Source organism: Panicum virgatum, chromosome 4K, assembly GCF_016808335.1.
Source record: "Panicum virgatum strain AP13 chromosome 4K, P.virgatum_v5, whole genome shotgun sequence".
Classification (NCBI taxonomy): domain Eukaryota; kingdom Viridiplantae; phylum Streptophyta; class Magnoliopsida; order Poales; family Poaceae; genus Panicum; species Panicum virgatum.
The window spans coordinates 19785994-19804037 of record NC_053139.1 but is presented as its reverse complement, the minus strand read 5'-3'; the positions used below and the strand labels follow the sequence as shown (position 1 = coordinate 19804037).

Here is an 18044-nt window from a genome sequence, read left to right as displayed (position 1 = left end):
ATATATACTCTTGAACGAGTCAGTCTTGCTGTGTATTAGTATACTCAGTCTTACTTGTGACCTTGTTTTCAGGAATAACTTTGGAGGACTCAAACAATAGTATGACTTGGCCTAGTGTTTAACCTGCTGGGGGGACGATGGAATGGGAACCATCTACCAGCTATGGTTCAGATGAATGATGTCATGTTCGTGCTTATCATATCACCCCTACGACGCTTGTATATCGTGTTTTACTTTTCAGCTGCAGCACTTCTCTTTTACACTTAGTTTCTGTAAAATTTCTTTAAAGTTCTTCAACTTTCTAGCTTCAACTCTAATGTAAATTACACCCATATCTATGTAATGTAAAATATTGTGGATTGTTGTATCTCTGACTCGCCTTCGTGCGGAATGTATACTTGTGTTATGATCTGGTATCAAGTGGTTTTATCGGGATTTTACCCGACAGACCCGTGATTGTATCGGATGAGGTGCTTTTAGATGTTTAGTGCACTTAAACAGGTATAATTTAAACTGGTTCTGCCACACCGCCTTCGCAGGCGGCGCCAGTCGTTGTGTCCGCCTCTGAGGCCGCAGCCTGCTTCTAGGGACCAGACCCGCGCCCCTCGGCATCCTCGCCGCTTGATGAAGACATCGAGCTTGAAGAAGTAGATGTGGCAGAAGAAGGGACCACGGGTGAGGTGGTCACCGGGGGCTCTGTGGCAGCGAAAGCGGATTGAATTTCGAGCGCCAGCTCATCGTCGCTCTCCGGCTCCATCACACTGTACTCCAGGATCAGAGGTGGCCTCAGCGCTGGAGCGACGGCGAATAGAGGTCGAGCGGCGATGACAGGCTGAGCGGTGGTGGCGGCGTTCCCCTTGTCTCCGTCGTCCTCAGAGTCCCTAGTGCTGCGAAGGGGCGACGAAGAAAGAAGCTCGAGAAGCTTCGAACGCTTCACTCCGCCAGGGCCAGAACCCCATTTCTTTCTCATCTTCTTCTCGAGTGTGGCGGTGGTGCCGCCCACACCTCCGGTCTTGCTCGTCGCCTTCTGCGCGGCGAGCTGGACTTCGGCAGAGTGCTGCGGGGCCTCAATCTCAAAGAACGAGAACACCCGATTCCCCCACGTGCCGGTGAGTTTCGACTGCAGCAGATCATACTCAGTCCCGGACACGGGACCAAGGATGTCATCGGCGCGGGTCTCCACCTCCGCGGCATCAATCTCTGCAAGCCGAAGGCAGAAATTATAAGGTCTTCGATGAAAAAAAAACTCATGTTCTTTTTGAAGTCTGAAGACTTCGCTGAAGTTGGGCATTGGAAGCCCATAAACTTTCCTCTCCGGCGGGGCCTAGGAGGACACGGTCTAGCCCTCCCTCACGGGAAAGCACCCGCACACGACAAACTCCTTTGTAAGGTCGTGCATGCTCAGCACCTTCGACACCCCATGAAGGATGGTCAGGTACGCTTCATTGGCGGAGACGCAGGCCACGTGCACCTTCGGGGTGTCGCCTAGATTGCCAAGCTTCCGAGTAACCAGGGGGTGGCGCTTTGTCTCAGGGTCGAGGGGAACCTTATGGTAGAACCAGAACAAAGACCAGTCCCCCAGCCATTTGTTCTTCGACGCACCCATGGGGCTGGAAGCAGTCTGTTGAAAGGCGAAGGTGTAACACCCGTACTGGGGCTCCATCTCCGTCGACTTGCCGTCGGACCCTCGGACAGAGATGGTCTTCGGCTGGTAGCGCACCCGCATCACCCGAGCGAAGTTCTCAGGAGTCGGGGCAATGCGGCAGGTCTTCGACAGCCACATGAAGAGGCTGACGCGGGCGAAGGAGTTCAGAGTCATGTGGGGAAGGAAGACGCCGTACCCGGCGAAGATGTCGACGACGGCGGGGTCGAGGGGGAAGCGAAGCCCAGCCAGAAAGAAGTCCTTGAAGACGACCACTTCGTCTTCTCGGGGCTTTGCGTAGACTTCTGTCTTCGGTGGAACCCGCCCGAGGCCAGGAGAGAGAACACCTCTCTTCTCCATGTCTTCCAACATGGGCAGAGTCATCTTTGTCGGGCCGAAGAAGGTGGTAGGCGGGGCTTTGTTCTTCTTCGGAGCCATGGCAGGATCAGACGAGGTCGTCGTGGTGCTAACGAAGAGAAGCTGAAGCTGTGCTAGTTCACGCCGAAGAGACAACAAGGCAGAAGAAAGCGAGAGAGTTCAGAGCAGGAAGGCAATGGGAGTGTGCCCTCCGCGCGCCCTCACTTATATAGGGTGGGAGCGAGGATGTGCAAAGTCTATTTTGCCCTTTATGCCTTTCGCAGAGCGAGCGCGCGTGGAAGGGCAGCGTCGGCAATTCGCAGCAGGCGCCTCGTTTGCCGTGACAAACGAAAAAAGTCTAAACTATTTAAAATATTCATTAATGCACTTATGACGCCTCGATGTCTGGTCCTCGGTTCAACAGGCAATTCAAGAAGACTCTGGCCTCACCAAACCGCGAAGCAATCGGTCGAGGCTTGAGGGGTGGCGCTTCGGGAGAAGAAGTCGAAGTCATCGCCCCTCCAAGGAGTGACAACGACTCCGAGGGGCTACTGTTGGGGACGCCACCTTCGGCCATCGACCGAAGGCCCGCGCACCGAAGAAGCCATGCGGGGTCCACTAATCGAGCAATCACGCAAAGCCTTGCAAATAGCCGGAGCCCCTCGGGCGAAGACGCCAGGCGAAGCCATGCGAAGAGACGAAGCCCCTCGGGCAAAGATGCCTGGCGAAGCCATGCGAAGAGACGAAGCCCCTCGGGCGAAGACACCTGGCGAAGCCAAGCGAAGAAACTAAAGAATTCAGGCGAAGACCCGAGAACTACAGCAAAAGCAGCGCCCCTCGAGGGTAGCGAAGGCCGAGCTGACGTATGATGACGTACGAAGCCGGGCCTGGGGAACAGTAGAAGTCCAGCTGTAAGTGATGTAAAAATATGGTCTTGTCCTTGGAATATTCCAGGAATATAGCTGTTAGGGGGCATCATAGTGTAATTACGGGGATTGGTAGGTGAACCGCCACCTATAAATACCCGGACCGCTGTACATTGATGGGACAGATTGAATAGAGAGAGAGAATTCTGCTCGATTGAGCGAAGCCTTTGCATTTGGTCCAGAGCCGTTTACTTCGTGCACTTCCTTACTGTTGTAGTGCTCGTCCGATTCCGGAGGCACTCTCCACCAACCAGGATTTTCATGGACATTACAAGAAATCGGTTCATAAAGAAAACCAGATTTTTGTGAAAACAAAGGTGGCACGGAATTTGTCAACTCATTTATTCGGCTAGGAACTAACGAACAAGGAATTGAAATGATTGGCGGGCTGACCACCAACGAACCGGTCTGACTGGTCTGTTGGACCGGTCTGACCGGTCCAGCCGTGCTCGGCTGTGACACTTGTGGTGGTGATATTTGTCCTGCAAAATAGTTCATCGGCATACCGTGTAGTGGTTGCTGAACAGATTGTAGCGTAGCCGATAAACTAGATTCTGTAGTTTGAAAAGAACAATTACCATCTACAGATTTGTCTTTTTTCAAGATACCTAATTGACTCTTTAGATTACTGTGCAAATCATTTGTGGGCTTATACATATCAGCAATCTTTCGCTCCACAATAGATGATAATTGACTAAGCAAGTCGGAAGATGAAGTGCTTACATCGCTTATTACCTCAACTTGCTTGTTTTTAAGCGTGAACGTGTGCTTTGAAGTGCTACCTGACCACCAAGTAATCTTGGCGCTCCTCCTCACTAAGTTCCTTGATATATATGGAGATGTTGCCTTCGTCGAGGTCGGTGATGACGCCCATCTTTTCTAGAGAGTAGATTAGATCGGTTTCAAGAACCAAGATCTTCTCTCCCCAGCGGAGTCGCCAAAATGTGTGTTGACGCAAAATCTAGTCACATACTCGAATGCGCTAGAACGCGCGGATCGTCGACACAATCTTCACCAATGGGCTCCCTGTGCGCCGACCGGTCAGACCGGTCATGGCAACCGGTCACACCGGTTCTACAGAGAACGCCGCGAAGACTTAAACCCTCGAGCTCGGGAGGGACCCCGTCGGAGCTCATGGATCTAGGGCTGCTTTGATGTCGGCAGGCCACTCAGAACGCCATCGAACGCCGTAGAGACGAGCGAAAAATAGCAGATGGGGTTGAAAAAATTAGGGTTTGAATGATTAAAGGTAAAGGTAATTGTGTGAATCGATTGGGATTACCCTCAATCGGCCATGGCCCTTCATATATATATATATAGGGGTGAGGAGGTCTGTACCCATTAGAAGTCGAAACTCTAATAAATCTCGTGTCAAAATACAACTCCTAACTCGGATTGGGCGTTTCGGACCGGTCTGACCGGTCTTTGGACCGGTCTGACCGCCCTGGATAGGTCTGGCCATTCAGACCAGGGTGCAGGTCTTCCGGGAGGCATAACTTCCTCATCCGGACTCCGAATTGAGTGTTCCATATATGAATTTCGATCGTCTCGATGAGATCTACACAATGATGTAGTCCAATTTACAATTTGGCAAACTTATCCTGACCGGTTTATATGAGAGGTCTGACCAGTCTGTCCAGATTGTCCAGAAAACCTGAATCGTGTCAATTTTGGGTGTCATGAGGGGGTTGAGCAACTGTTACAGAAATAAGTACCGTTAAAAGAGAAAATTCACTCCTCAAGATTCATCTATTACATCTATGCCCATGACACGTCTTGCAGTGAGATGCTTCTAGGTTCTTTCTGGGATCCATGGCAAAAAAGCTGATTTATTGCTCTTCTCAACTCCTTTTCTCATGTCTTCACCAGCACGCCAACTGATCATCGCTAATGTGAAATCTGCAAGTTCAAAGATCAAAGGGTCATTGATGTCTCCATGCTTCTAATGTTTGGCCAGCGCATTCTTAATTCATTCAAGGCTTGACCGGTCAATGAGGCTCCTACTTTTCTCAAAGTGTTTGAGATACCCTTTGTTATCCTTGTTTTGAAAGTTTAGGGAACATGAGACCCATCAAAGCCTTTGATTTCTTTTTCCTTCCCAAAGGCTTCATAACTTGATTGAGCGAGCACACGACAACAGGAACACACACGAATTGAACTGGAAACCGCACAATCCCCAGCAATTAAATTTCAAGTTTTAGAAGAGTAAAACCAAATCGAGTGATAATTTTCTTCTTCAGGGAACGCAGGAAGTTTCTGTTTCTCTTTAAAGTTAATGCAAGAGTTGCTAGGTATAATTTGTAAGGAGAAAATATCTTGAGTAAGGAGCATCTCACTAATGGATCGGATGCTGGAGCGACTCTACTTGGTGTCCTAGATGTGCAATGATATGGGAGGAGCACAGTGTAGAGGATCACATCACGCTCACATTGCGAACAGCCTCCAACTGACTTGGTTAGCCAGCGCTAGTATCACTTCTTAGGTCCGAGATTCGACTCCCGGTGGGAGCAAATTTCAGGCTGAGATTAAAAAACTCCTTGCTTGTCCCATGTCCAAAGTATAGTTGGAGTTCGGCCCTTCTCAAAGGTAACAGGCCACCGGGTCCGCCCCTTCCCACGGGTAACCAGTCGCTATATGCAGGTGGGGCGGGGTTCAGAGATTCTCTAAACCTGTGTGAGAGATATTCTTCTTAGTGCAATGTCAGACGATCCCCGCATTTCTAGTTCTTTTTCTCAGATCACACTCACATCCGTCATTAGCAAAGGCGTGAACTATGAAGTGATGTGATTGGTTTGGTGATCGGTGCCGCCTTCTCGGCATGCGTGAGTGAGTGAGTGGACCTCCGGCATGATGAAACTCTTCACCTGGGCCCAAATCAGGGAGTTACCCACTTTGGGATTGGAAACATGCAAGGGCCGTATCTTAAGAGAAAGTAAGAAAAAGAAAACCTTGCTTCGTTCGTACAAAATCGATACTCCCTCTTGTCAAAAGATATAGATCATTTTGAATGTCGACAGTCTTTTGGCTTTAACTGTTACTTTATAATGTATAATGTAAAAATGAAATATACCAAAAATTTAGAATATGGTGCCGCATACAACGGCTTCTGAAACAAATCTAGCCCTACCATTTTCATGTTTCAAACTCAGTGCACAAAAGGCATTTGATTGGCAAACTCAATGCACAAGAAAACAGCAGTCCTAAAGTAAAACTAAAACCTCAAAGGTGATTTTTTATTAGAACGGATACTAGGATTTACTCATATTTGCAATTAGAGGGAGCAGAATTCAAATGTACAAGATAATGCCTCTTCAAGATCCACCAGTGAGTGGATTAATACATGCCAGCAACAAATTTATGCTGCATAAAAGTAAAGGAAAAGATGAAAACTTTTATATATCAGTAATTCATCTGTGCGCGCTTTTTGAAAAGAGCATATAAGCACTTTAGAAAACAAACTAGAGTGCACAACTTTAACCATGGGATCTGTTTTTTCTCACATTTTTTCTCTAGTTATACTATAACGAAACCGGTTCATCTCCAGATCATGTATTGAGCTAGCCATAGTACAGTATGCCTACCCAACAGATTTGGTAAATCATTGTCATGGTGAGTTGGTGACCAATAGAAATTTTCAGTCTCCTCTCTGAAGTCTGATAAAACTATTTCAGCTTCAACTTATTCAGATTCTGATCCAATACAAATAATTGGTCACACACCAATTCACGTACACAAAAGATCTCTCCCTCCTGCACTGTGCTCTATCACCTTAGTTCATAGCAACGACGACAACGGCAGTTGAAAAAAATCCAGATCAAGGATGAACTCTAAACACAAGAATACAAAGAAAAAACTATGCACACTTCATGTATCCAAGATCTGCACCTGCAGGCCCCAATGATGCCCTGCTTCACCATCTATCACTTTTGTTAGGATATATATATATATATATATACAGGTATATGAGATAAACTGTTTCTAACTCTATACAACTTGGCATGGTGATGGTCACTACATCAGACTTGGCAAACCATCCCTACCTCAAGTGTGGAAACATGAGGCACGTTAGCCGCGTAAGCAGGGCTTCTGCTGTTCCTCATCAGGAACTCGTAGATGAAGTTTATGGCGATCCGCTTGATCATGCTTGATCCGCTCTTTGCCCTCATATACGAGCGCCCCATAATGAAGGTCATCCCTGCCTCCCTTGCCTCAGTCAGCTCCTGCAGCTCGCTACGCACCTCACTATTCATCTGCGCATTTTCTGGGAGCACAAACCTCACTCTTCTCGACTTGGATGATACCAATTTCGGGTTTGTCTCCGTAGGAGTGGATGATTCGGGTGATGCTTCAGGCTCTCCGTCCTTCTGAAATGGTAGACCTTTGCTGATGACAGATAACTTCTCATAGGGACTGTCTGAACCATCCAGATGACCATTTAGGTCGGAATCCCCAGAGCGGATGAACTCTGCAATGCTGCTCACCAGGGTCTTCTCAAACTCTAGGCTGTCCTGCTGCACATCCCGGTACCCGTATCGAACAACTACTCTGTATAGGCTGTATTGTCTCAGGCCAATGCGGCCCACCAAAAATCGCTCCTCCGGTTGGACATGTGGTACAGACACTGATTTAATGCATAGAAAGACCAGAACCTGACAGAAGAAACATGTTTGATTATTACAGTAATTAAACAGAAATATGCGTGTGTAGAGAGAGCGTTAAAGAATTCTACAGCTTCGGTTCTAGAAAATGCTGATCAGAACAACACAAACAGTATGATAAAATACCTGATGAAATGCAGGAAGATTGGTGACAAAGTGGGAGAAAATAGCAGGAATCCCAGATATAAGATCTGTGTGTATCAGGCCAATGCCTCGGACACGAACAATACCCAATGACGGGCCTAGATTCAATAGCCAACTTATTGACACCTTATTTTCCACATCAAACTCGTACTTCTTTGCAGTGCCATAATGCCACACGCACATCACCATCAAGAAAATGAAGGAAAGAATTATAGGTACCCAAGCTCCTTCATGGAACTTCACAAGGGATGCTGAGAAGTAGATGGCTTCGATTGCACCAAAGAAAAGAAGGAAAGAAAGAGCAAATACAATATTCTTATTCCAGCAAAGGATAATGACGAGTGACATCAAGCAAGTTGTGACAATCATAACTGTTATAACTGCCAACCCTGAAAAAAAGCAGTGAAGTAATGGAGTTAATATTCAATACATTTAAAGGTAAATAAATAACTGTTGGCGCTCATGTATCATGACTTTGTTATTTCATATTTGATTTTGTACTCTTACCTTGTGCGTTTGCCATGTGCTTTGTATCTCTGAAGCCTATTGTAAGAGCCAAGCACAGTAGCATTAAGATCCAATTGATCTCTGGAATATATATTTGGCCATGTACTGTGGAAGATGTATGCACAATCTTCACCCTTGGAAAGCAATTTAAGGAACAACATTGCTTTATAACTGAGAATGTACCAGTAATAACTGCTTGGCTCCCAACTACAGCTGCAAGTATTGCAATCCCCAGAACAGGCCATCTGATTTTTTCTAGAAAGAAAGTAATTGTTGCATCAGTAAACACTAAGGAAGGGGGAAACTCTTCCACCAAATATTAATCCATGAGGTAACAAGGAAAAAGGATAGTACCTGGAACTGATACGTAAAATCCAATATGGTGGTTCTTCTCAAAACTGTGATGCCGTGAAATGTAAGCAGCTTGTCCCATATAGGCTAGTATGAGGGACGGATAAACCACCATCGTGAAAGCTAACTGTTGAAAGAAAGAGAGAGTTATGGAATTTAGACTCAATAAAACTTGGGGCGAGTGGTGGCCAGAAATGGTAGGTGGCATGTCACATGCCCTGATATTATAACAATGAACAAAACAAACAATTATAATGTCATGCACTGAACAATTCCAAACTGGAACATCATACAAGTTTTAGCAAATCTCACTATCTCAGTGTAAAGACGGCATGTGTGCAAATATAGAAAATATAAATGTCTGAGAAGCTCCAATATTCTGACACCTACATGAAGGTAACAGGTGAACATTGTAAAATAATTAACAAAGAAAAATCAGGTTGACTATGGTTGAAGCAATGTTTTTTTTCTTTTCTTTCAAGAGTTGTTGAATCAAACTTTTCGGTACAGCTGAGTAATCAATATTGTTGAATCTTGGTTTCACAGACTCTTCCAGTTAAGTATCATTTCATACAGAAGAACTTTTCACAATCCTATTTTGTTTCTTAAAAAAGCAACACCTAAGTAGCAGTATTGCTGTTAGCATCGTAGACTAATCAGGCAGAAAATATTTTGAAGAACATGTGCACAGCACAAAAAAATCCTTATATCTACTATATGTATATGTACCCGTATAGGAACAAGTAAGGAACTATATATGAGTCTGAAACAATTTAAATCAGTGGCTAACATCAGCGTGGTTCCATCTAATATTCTAATTTCTTAGTTGGGCAATGCACTATTCCTAATCCGACATGCCAAGAAACTGTAGCATATCCTGTAAGGTTGCATCCAGCACATTCTCCCTCTACAAAGTTGGTTGTCTTACACATAGAAGTTTTGCATTAAAACCTACATGTCATGCTTTGGTTTAAACCTGTTTAAAGCAGCCTAAGTTGATAAGGCAGTTTCCAGTATTGGGAATACAACGAATTGATTCATAATATAAGCATAATAGCTATTCTGCTGAGAGCCTGCGGCAGATCAGATGCGAGACTCTCTGCCTCCTTTGAATATAAGTCATGTAATTAATTCCAGTGAAATCTAACATTGTTCTTGTAAGTTTGAGTCAAAGGCTACCTAAATAGGCCCAGAAATTCTGAACACAATTCATTATCCAGTATACATTTTTTTTTTTTTGTTCCTGCTCTAAATCCATCTACTTTGTCCAACACAAGTTCCATGGACTTGATGAAAATTTTCCATTTATTATGAAATGTGGACAGCAAAAGTTGGGAACTTTATATCTACGATGCATTGACTCTATATTTGGTTGAACAATCTAATACATCACAGAAATTGAAAGCCACTAGTTAAAATGTGCCGAGATACTCTTGTAGTATGATTGATGTTATAAGACACATTGCATACCTTGATCGATGACTGTGAGAAATGTCCAAGGTCTGCATACATAGCTTCAGAACCTATGAATTTGAGCAGTTTTGTAATGGTCAACTTATTGTCATTGTTTATGCAAAGTGGCAGAGTCAAACAGGGAATGCAATGGGTCATCTTCTTTTTCTTACCAGTTACACATAAAAGGATCCCACCCAGTGACATCCAGCCTCCATATTGCGTCTTCTGCAGAAATCGGTACATGTAGTATGGTGAAAGGGCTTTGTAGACATGGGGATTCCAATAGATGATGTTGTAGACCCCTATGATGCTGATGCAGAGGAGCCACAGGCAAATAATAGGCGCGAAGAGAAATCCGACCCTGTGTGTGCCGTAGTGTTGCAAAGCGAACAAGCCTACCAGTATCACACATGTTACTGGAAGCAGAACATCTGCAAATCAGCATGACCCAACAGAAACCACTATTCAGAAACATGCATCACAAAGGTCAGAATCCATGCAGGAACTAGAATCTGCTAAATTAGCACTTGCAGCGGGCGCATCGCCATCGAGCAACCGCAAACTAAATTTGATCAACAAATCGACCTACATTGGTGTTGTTCATCGACCATTGACAGCTTGAGCCCTGAAACCGCCGAGAGCACTGAAAAGGGAGCAAGAGAACAGGTCAGACTCTTGACACGAACCGATGAACAACAGTTACAGCTCAGGTCAGGAGGGGATGTGCGACCGGATACAGCAGGGGTGAGCACGCCGTCGCCGATGACCATGGACGTTCCGAGCAGGGCGAACAGGAGGAGCAGCCACTGCAGCTCCCTGCGCTGCTGCAGCGCCGTGCGCACGCTCGACGCGGGAGGCAGCGCCGCGCCGCCGCGTTGCCCCTTGAGGTCGTCGCCGGCGCCAGGGAGGAGCCCCGCGCCGACCCGGCGGCATATGAGGGAGTAGAGCGCGAAGGTGCCGCCCTCGCCGTCGTCGTCGGCGCGCAGCACGACGAGCACGTACTTGAGGAGCGTGATGAGGGTGAGCGTCCAGAAGACGAGCGAGAGCACGCCGTAGATCTCCTCATTGCCCTCCGAGTGCTCGATGTCGCCGCCGGCGAAGGCGCTCTTGTACACGTAGAGCGGCGACGTGACCACCTCGCCGTACACGACGCCGAGGCTCTGGTAGGCCAGCACCAGCTCCGACCGCCATGACTGCAACCCCACCAACACCAAGAAATCTCCGTCACCGTGCCCCCTCAAACCACCGCAACGAAACAAAAAGAAATTGAATCTCTGAGGCGGAATCCGAGAGAGAGACACAGAAAAAAAAAGGCAGCCGGGCTCACGCACCTTCTTGCGCGCACCCGCGGCGCCGCGGCTGCTCTCCGCCGCATCCATGGGACCCCTTCTCTCGCGCACGCGTCACCGTTCTGCGCCCATGCACGGGATGCTCGCCGCCGCGGCGCTGCCGAATCGAGAGCGGAGAAAGGCGAGTATTCGGGCGAAGATTTCTCCCGGCTTGGAGGACTTGCCTTGTGAGAGGACGAGCAGGACAGACCGCAACAAGTGCACCGCAACTACCAGCAGATGTCGCCCTCGCTCTCTTCAATTCCGCCGCCCTCGCCGTCGCAGGTGAAGCAACGCCACGGGAGCAAACAAGAATTTTGCAGTGGGGATCCAAATCCAAGAAGCAGCAGCAGCAGCCAGGACAATGAATGACTCGGGGAGATGGACGACAAGCGAGAACAGGAACAGGAACAGGGACTGGAAAGGCAAAAACTGGCTTCTAACGCAACAATCTTTTTACAATTGCGTGTGGCCTCTGGCCTGCGCCGCTACTACTTATAGGCGCAGAGGTCAGCAGGTGGAGACAAGGATGGGTGTCCATGAGGCATGGAAAAAGGTTGCGGGGGGAGTGGGTGCGAGGTATCAGCCAGCAGCAACGTTCCCCCAGCGCAGGTATGCTCAAGGCACTATGGCCGTATCAGGGAGGAAGCCAAGCTGATCTGCGGTTCCACCTTTTCTGCCGCTGCCGCCGTGGGTGATGGATCTCCGTCTGTGACTATCTACGTATCAGTCTATCAAAAAAATTGAAGAGGACGAGTCAACATGAGAGCAGCTTACCTCAGACAAAAAATGTTGGATCTGGACCTGCCCCAATGCAGTGTCGGATTGCGGTCACTCCTATGGGAAACCGTCACTCATGTCCACCGAGGAAGCCGGTTTTGTCTGAAGGAACTACAAAATCGACCAAGATTGCGGTTACTGTACCAAGAGGTGGTTTCAGGCCGATTCCTGGGAATACTTTTGGTAAATATCATCCTTTTTTTACATCAGAATATGGCTGTGTTAAATCTGATTTTTCACAATGCCTTCTATCTGATGTAGTTAAGCAGCAGGGAGAGGTGATCGACGCACCTTTGGGTGTAGATGCGCTTTCGACTGCCATGGGCGCCCAGATGGCAGGGCCAATGGGCGATTCCAGCATGGTGATGGATAAAAATCCTCAGGAGCTTAAACCTGCACTGCAAGTACAAACAGGCTCTGAGTCTGTTACTTATAGTAGTCAGGCTAATGTTACTCCTCCAAGAAATAATGGTCAGTGTTCGCGCTTCTTTGGGTCAGCTTCTGAGGAATTGCATACAGTCTCACCCTTTTGTGTAGCAGATTATGCTAATTCGCCATCTAGTGGGCCATATGTGATGGCATCGCCGATAATTCCGGAGTCAAATACAGGTACTCCTTCACCTTTGTCAGATAATTGTTGCGATAATTTCAGATCATCACTCGATCTATCTGGTACAGATACGGTGGTATCTGCTAAGGCGGGGGTGACAACACCGAGTAAGCAACAAGTTGTGTTGGCGTCAGGGCAGCCGGAGGTGTTCACACCGGCAGCTTTCAAGACACCTACCAACAGTATCGCAGGTACGGAATGTGATGATATTTCAGGGGTTGGATCAGTTTTCCTTGATGGTAAACGCAGAAGTGCTCGCGCTAACTATTCTTTTTCTGCGGATGGTAATCCTGCAGCAGATGAGCTAGTTCTGGACAAAGCCAAGAGGCGTGCTGCTATTAGGAACCTGGATAACCCGGCAGGGACATACCCACCAGGTAACATATCTTTAAAGTTACCTATGGACAATAGTGTTGCAAAATTAAAGTCTATTGGGATATCTATGGGTAGCAGCTCCAAAGAGATTATTGTTTCTTCTAATGCACTAAAACGAATTGAAGTGGACAAAGTTAAGGTTCAGCCAAAACATAAAAGAGCGGATACCAATTTAAATCCTTTTGATTCAAGTGATGAGGAGGATCCTGAAAATGAAAACAGGCTCCTTTCCCACTTAATCAAGGACATAACTGATGTGGATTTGGATGACCTGGACCTAGGCATGAGAATTTGTGACCTTAAGGTGACCGGGCGTAAGTCGAAATCAACAGCTAAAAAAGCCAAGGCGCGGAAAAAGACTCAAAAACTAAACAAAAGTGTTTCCCCATGAAAGGATTCTACTGGAATAGCAGAGGTCTTTCAGACTTGGCTAAATATAGATACATCTCAGATGCAATTAGAGATCACAAACTAGACTTTGTTGCCGTCATGGAGACCGGGAAACAGGACATGTCTAGATCAAATCTTAACCGTCTTTCTGGTGACGCGGATTTTATCTGGCATTGCCTCCCACCCAGGGGACGGTCGGGCGGTATTCTACTAGGAATTAACTCAACAGTCCTTGATCTATCTATTATTGTGGAAGGGGAATTTTTTATTAAGTTCCATCTCCGAAACAGAAACGATGACTTCAAATGGATTTTGATGGCAGTATATGGTCCGGCACAGGATGAATTCAAATCAGCTTTTCTGTCGGAACTCGTACGTACGTGTCAACAGAATCCGTTGCCCACCTTAATCGGGGGAGATTTTAACATCATGAGGCATAGTAAGGAAAAGAATAAAAATAATTTTAACCCTCGCTGGTCGTTCCTGTTCAATGCTGTCATTGATAGCTTTGATCTTCGGGAGATAGATTTGACAGGGAGACAATACACCTTTGCAAACTCTCTTCCGGATCCGACCTATGAGAAGCTCGATAGAGCTCTAATGACAACTGAATGGGAGTTCAAATACCCGATGGTAACAGTGCGAGCACTAGATAGAGGCATCTCAGATCATACCCCATTACTTTTGGAAACGGGTGACCCATCCTTTACGGGACATGCAAAGCAGTTCAAAATGGAACTCAGTTGGCTATCTCATGAGGATTTTCAAGAGCGAGTCACAAAAATTTGGAATCAACCGGTGGACAAAATTCAGTGCAACGCTGGAATAGAAAACTGGGGGCACTCAGAAAGCACTTGCGGGGGTGGGCTCGTCACCACCATGGGGTGTATAAAGCACAAAAGGAAAACCTCCAATCGATAGTAATGGACCTAGACACCCAAGCTGAATTTAGAACACTCACGAACGTTGAGAGGAATCAACTGGAATCCGCCCGGGATGACTTGATAAAACTCCTGCGTGAGGAGGAACTCAAGTATTATCAACGGGCCAAAGTGACTGACGTTCTTTTGGGGGATAATAACACTCGATACTTTCAGATGGTTGCTAATGGCAAACATCGTAAGAAACGTATCTTCTCCCTAGAACACGAGGGTGGAAAAATTGAGGGTCAATATAACCTAAAAGGTTATATCACCCAATTTTACAAAGAATTATTCGGTCCTCCTGAAGAGAATAATTTTACTTTAGGCGATAGGACGGATGATATCCCTCAAGTCAGTTCACTAGAAAATGCATTCCTCGTAGCTCCTTTCGCTGAAAAGGAGATTCGGGATGCAATCTTTGATATGGATCATAACAAAGCGCCAGGACCAGACGGTTTCCCAGCTGAATTCTATCAGCAGTTTTGGGATGTCATCAAAGGGGACCTCATGCAAATGTTTCATGACCTGCATAATGGTGATCTTCCCCTTTTCAGTCTAAATTTTGGTGTCATAACGTTATTGCCAAAAACACAAGAAGCCAGTAAAATCCAGCAATACAGGCCGATATGCCTCCTGAACGTGAGTTTTAAAATCTTCACAAAAGTGGCGACAATCCGTGTCAATTCGGTTGCAGATAACATAATTAGCCCTTCACAGACGGCATTTATGCGTGGCCGAAATATTTTAGAAGGTGTTGTGATCTTGCATGAAACGGTTCACGAATTACATCGCAAGAACCAGAGTGGGGTAATTTTCAAAATAGATTTTGAAAAAGCCTATGATAAAGTGAGGTGGAACTTCCTGATTCAGACGCTTCGGCTGAAAGGCTTTTCAAACAAGTGGATTGATTGGATTAAGTCTTTCATCTCAGGTGGAAGTGTTGCAATAAATGTCAACGATGAGGTGGGTCCATATTTTCAAACAAAGAAAGGACTTAGGCAAGGAGACCCACTCTCACCCATCCTTTTTAATTTAGTAGCCGACATGCTCACACTTTTCATTAAGAGAGCAAAAGCAGAGGGTTTGCTGAGTGGTGTGGTGCCCCATTTGATAGATGACGGGCTATCAATACTACAATATGCTGATGATACAATTCTCTTTATGGACCATAACCTGGAGCAGGCTCATAACATGAGGACTATTCTTTGTGCTTTTGAGCAGCTATCGGGCCTCAAAATTAATTTCCATAAGAGTGAAATCTTCTGCTTTGGAGAAGCGAAGAATTGCGAAAGTCAGTACATGGAGCTGTTTGGTTGCAATCCAGGATCTTTCCCAATCCGATATTTAGGCATTCCGATTCATTATAGAAAATTGTCTAATAGCGATTGGCTGAAGATCCAAGAACGGTTTGAAAAACGTCTCAGTAGTTGGAAAGGTAAACACCTTTCAACTGGAGGTCGTTTAACACTCATTAATTCTATTCTTAGCAGCTTGCCTATGTACATGATGTCCTTCTTTGAAATCCCAAAAGGGGTTCGTAAGAAGTTGGACTATTTTCGATCTAGATTTTTTTGGCAAAGTGACGAGCATAAAAAAAAGTATCGGCTAGCAAAGTGGGACATCTTGTGTCAACCCAAGGATCAAGGGGGACTAGGGATTCAAAATTTGGAATTAAAAAATATAGCTTTGCTCAGTAAGTGGCTGTACCGCCTGTTAACAACAGATGGTACATGGCAGCAGATCTTACGCAATAAATACCTAGGGTCTAAACCGTTGGTACAGGCCCAATGGAAGAGCGGAGATTCACATTTTTGGGCAAGCCTGATGAAGGTAACACGAGATTTTTTAAGATTCGGAACATTCGTGATAAAGGATGGGTCTCAAGTAAGATTCTGGGAAGACACTTGGTTAGAAAATAGTCCTTTACGCGATCAATACCCACAACTTTATAATATAGTCAGGAAGAAACAGAATACGGTGGCTGATGTACTAAGTACACAGATCCCGAACCTCTCCTGGCGTAGAGATCTAATTGGCAATAAGTTGGTGATGTGGAATAATCTTGTCTCACGTCTATCAACTATAGTTCTCAGCCAAGAAAGGGATGAATTTAAATGGAACCTAGACCAGACAGGTGTTTTTTCGGTAAAGTCACATTATCTGGGTTTAATCAATCAGAACACTCCTAATCTAAATAAGAGAATATGGAAATTAAAAGCCCCACTCAAGATAAAGATATTCCTCTGGTATCTTAGACGAGGCGTGATTCTTACAAAGGATAATCTTGCAAAACGGAATTGGCTGGGGAACCAACAGTGCTGTTTTCTGTCATGAGAATGAAACGATACAACATCTGTTTTTTGACTGCCGATTCACGAGAATGGTATGGGCTTCGGTCTATGCGGCCTGGGGCATACCAAAACCTCATAATATGCCTAGTATGTGTGGGAGTTGGCTCAATGGAATTTCTAAAGAATATAAGCCACTAGTACTTCTGGGCGCGACAGCCTTGTGTTGGTCTGTTTGGCTATGCAGAAATGCGGTGGTGTTCGATAACAAAAAATCTTCCTTTTTGCAGGTTATCTACTCAACTACGCACTGGCTCCGTACATGGGCTATCCTTCAGAAGTATACTTTGCAGGACAAGCTTGTAGCGGCCTCTCATTTCTTGGCACAGGTGGCCAAGGTTTTTTTTGCCCGGGCACATGGGTGGCGGTCTAGTCTTCGGATTGACAGTCATTAGTGTGGAAGGATCTTTATCAAACTCTTTTTAGGCTGTGTGTCGTTTAGGCAGAGGTCGGGAAATTTTCAAGACGATGTATCACCTTGATGTATTGTGCTTGAAATCAATAAAATTTCCCTTTTCAAAAAAAACGTATCAGTCTATCACCCACCGCGAAAAGATAAGCTGCCTTTCTTCCAAACACTTGCCTTCTGGTTTGTTGGTTGGTTTTCCAACCGGAATGTGATCTGTGAGGTTCTGGAAAAAGGAAGGGGGGGAGACCGGAGACCGTCATCATCGGTCTGTCCAAACCAAAACTACTAGAAAAAGTCACCACGGTACCTTTCCCGGTAACTCGCAGGTAACTTCCTGGTGCAGTGCAGTGCAGTGCTTGCTTGACGGATGCGATACTCTCACAACTGCGGCACCAACGCGGCGGAGAAAAACGGAACCAGAGATTTGCCGGGGAAGGGATCGATGTCACCCGCCAGAACAGGCGTCGCTCTCCAAGGGCAGCTGGTGGGAACCCGTCAAGGGGGCAGGGCAGGTAGCTGGAGGAGAAGAGGACATGGACGGACGGACGGGCGGGCGGCGCGCGCGACGTGCACCGGCGTCCGTACGTGGAGGGCACGACAGCGACGGGATCTGCGGGGAAAAAACGCGCCTCGAGGGCCGGCGTGCGGTGCCGCGGCCGCCCCCCGGCCCCAGAGATACGCGCCGGCCCGGTTGGGTTGACGTCGGCTCGAGCGGGGATTTTGTTAGGTAGAGTATTTGTTGTCCTGTCTGCCGCCGCTGCGAGAGGCAGCGGCGCCCGATCCGATGCGAAGGCTGTGGATCATCGACCAAAATTCAGTGACATACTATTAGCGTCAGCCT

The 18044-nt window shown here is 46.4% G+C and overlaps 2 protein-coding genes across 2 annotated transcripts; one reads left to right on the top strand and one right to left on the bottom strand.

Moving 5' to 3' along the window:
- Positions 1–6519: 6519 nt before the first annotated feature.
- LOC120703422 (potassium transporter 24-like) lies at positions 6520–11838 on the bottom strand. Its single transcript, XM_039987506.1, has 9 exons — positions 11372–11838; positions 10771–11233; positions 10630–10683; positions 10211–10471; positions 10056–10108; positions 8589–8712; positions 8235–8489; positions 7710–8116; positions 6520–7574 (listed from the first exon to the last, which is right to left on the bottom strand). The coding sequence occupies exons 1-9, from the start codon at positions 11417–11419 to the stop codon at positions 6942–6944; spliced, it is 2298 nt and encodes a 765-aa protein (XP_039843440.1). The 5' UTR covers positions 11420–11838; the 3' UTR covers positions 6520–6941.
- A 791-nt stretch (positions 11839–12629) lies between these two features.
- Positions 12630–17317, top strand: LOC120703421. The gene is made up of 4 exons (XM_039987505.1): positions 12630–12757; positions 12827–12949; positions 13055–13135; positions 17025–17317. The coding sequence occupies exons 1-4, from the start codon at positions 12724–12726 to the stop codon at positions 17165–17167; spliced, it is 381 nt and encodes a 126-aa protein (XP_039843439.1). The 5' UTR covers positions 12630–12723; the 3' UTR covers positions 17168–17317.
- The last annotated feature ends 727 nt before the right edge of the window (positions 17318–18044 follow it).

What these genes read in the sequence shown, in the direction of transcription:
- LOC120703422 (XM_039987506.1), bottom strand. Translation starts at nt 11,419, where the DNA reads ATGGATGCGGCGGAGAGCAGCCGCGGCGCCGCGGGTGCGCGCAAGAAG. An exon ending in GCACATGGCAAACGCACAAG is followed by an intron (nt 8,117 to 8,234) that starts GTAAGAGTACAA and finishes GCTTTTTTTCAG; the next exon opens with GGTTGGCAGTTATAACAGTT. An exon ending in ATCTTCCTGCATTTCATCAG is followed by an intron (nt 7,575 to 7,709) that starts GTATTTTATCAT and finishes TTCTTCTGTCAG; the next exon opens with GTTCTGGTCTTTCTATGCAT.
- LOC120703421 (XM_039987505.1), top strand. Translation starts at nt 12,724, where the DNA reads ATGGCATCGCCGATAATTCCGGAGTCAAATACAG. An exon ending in AATTCCGGAGTCAAATACAG is followed by an intron (nt 12,758 to 12,826) that starts GTACTCCTTCAC and finishes TATCTGGTACAG; the next exon opens with ATACGGTGGTATCTGCTAAG. An exon ending in GGCAGGGACATACCCACCAG is followed by an intron (nt 13,136 to 17,024) that starts GTAACATATCTT and finishes TCCTTTTTGCAG; the next exon opens with GTTATCTACTCAACTACGCA.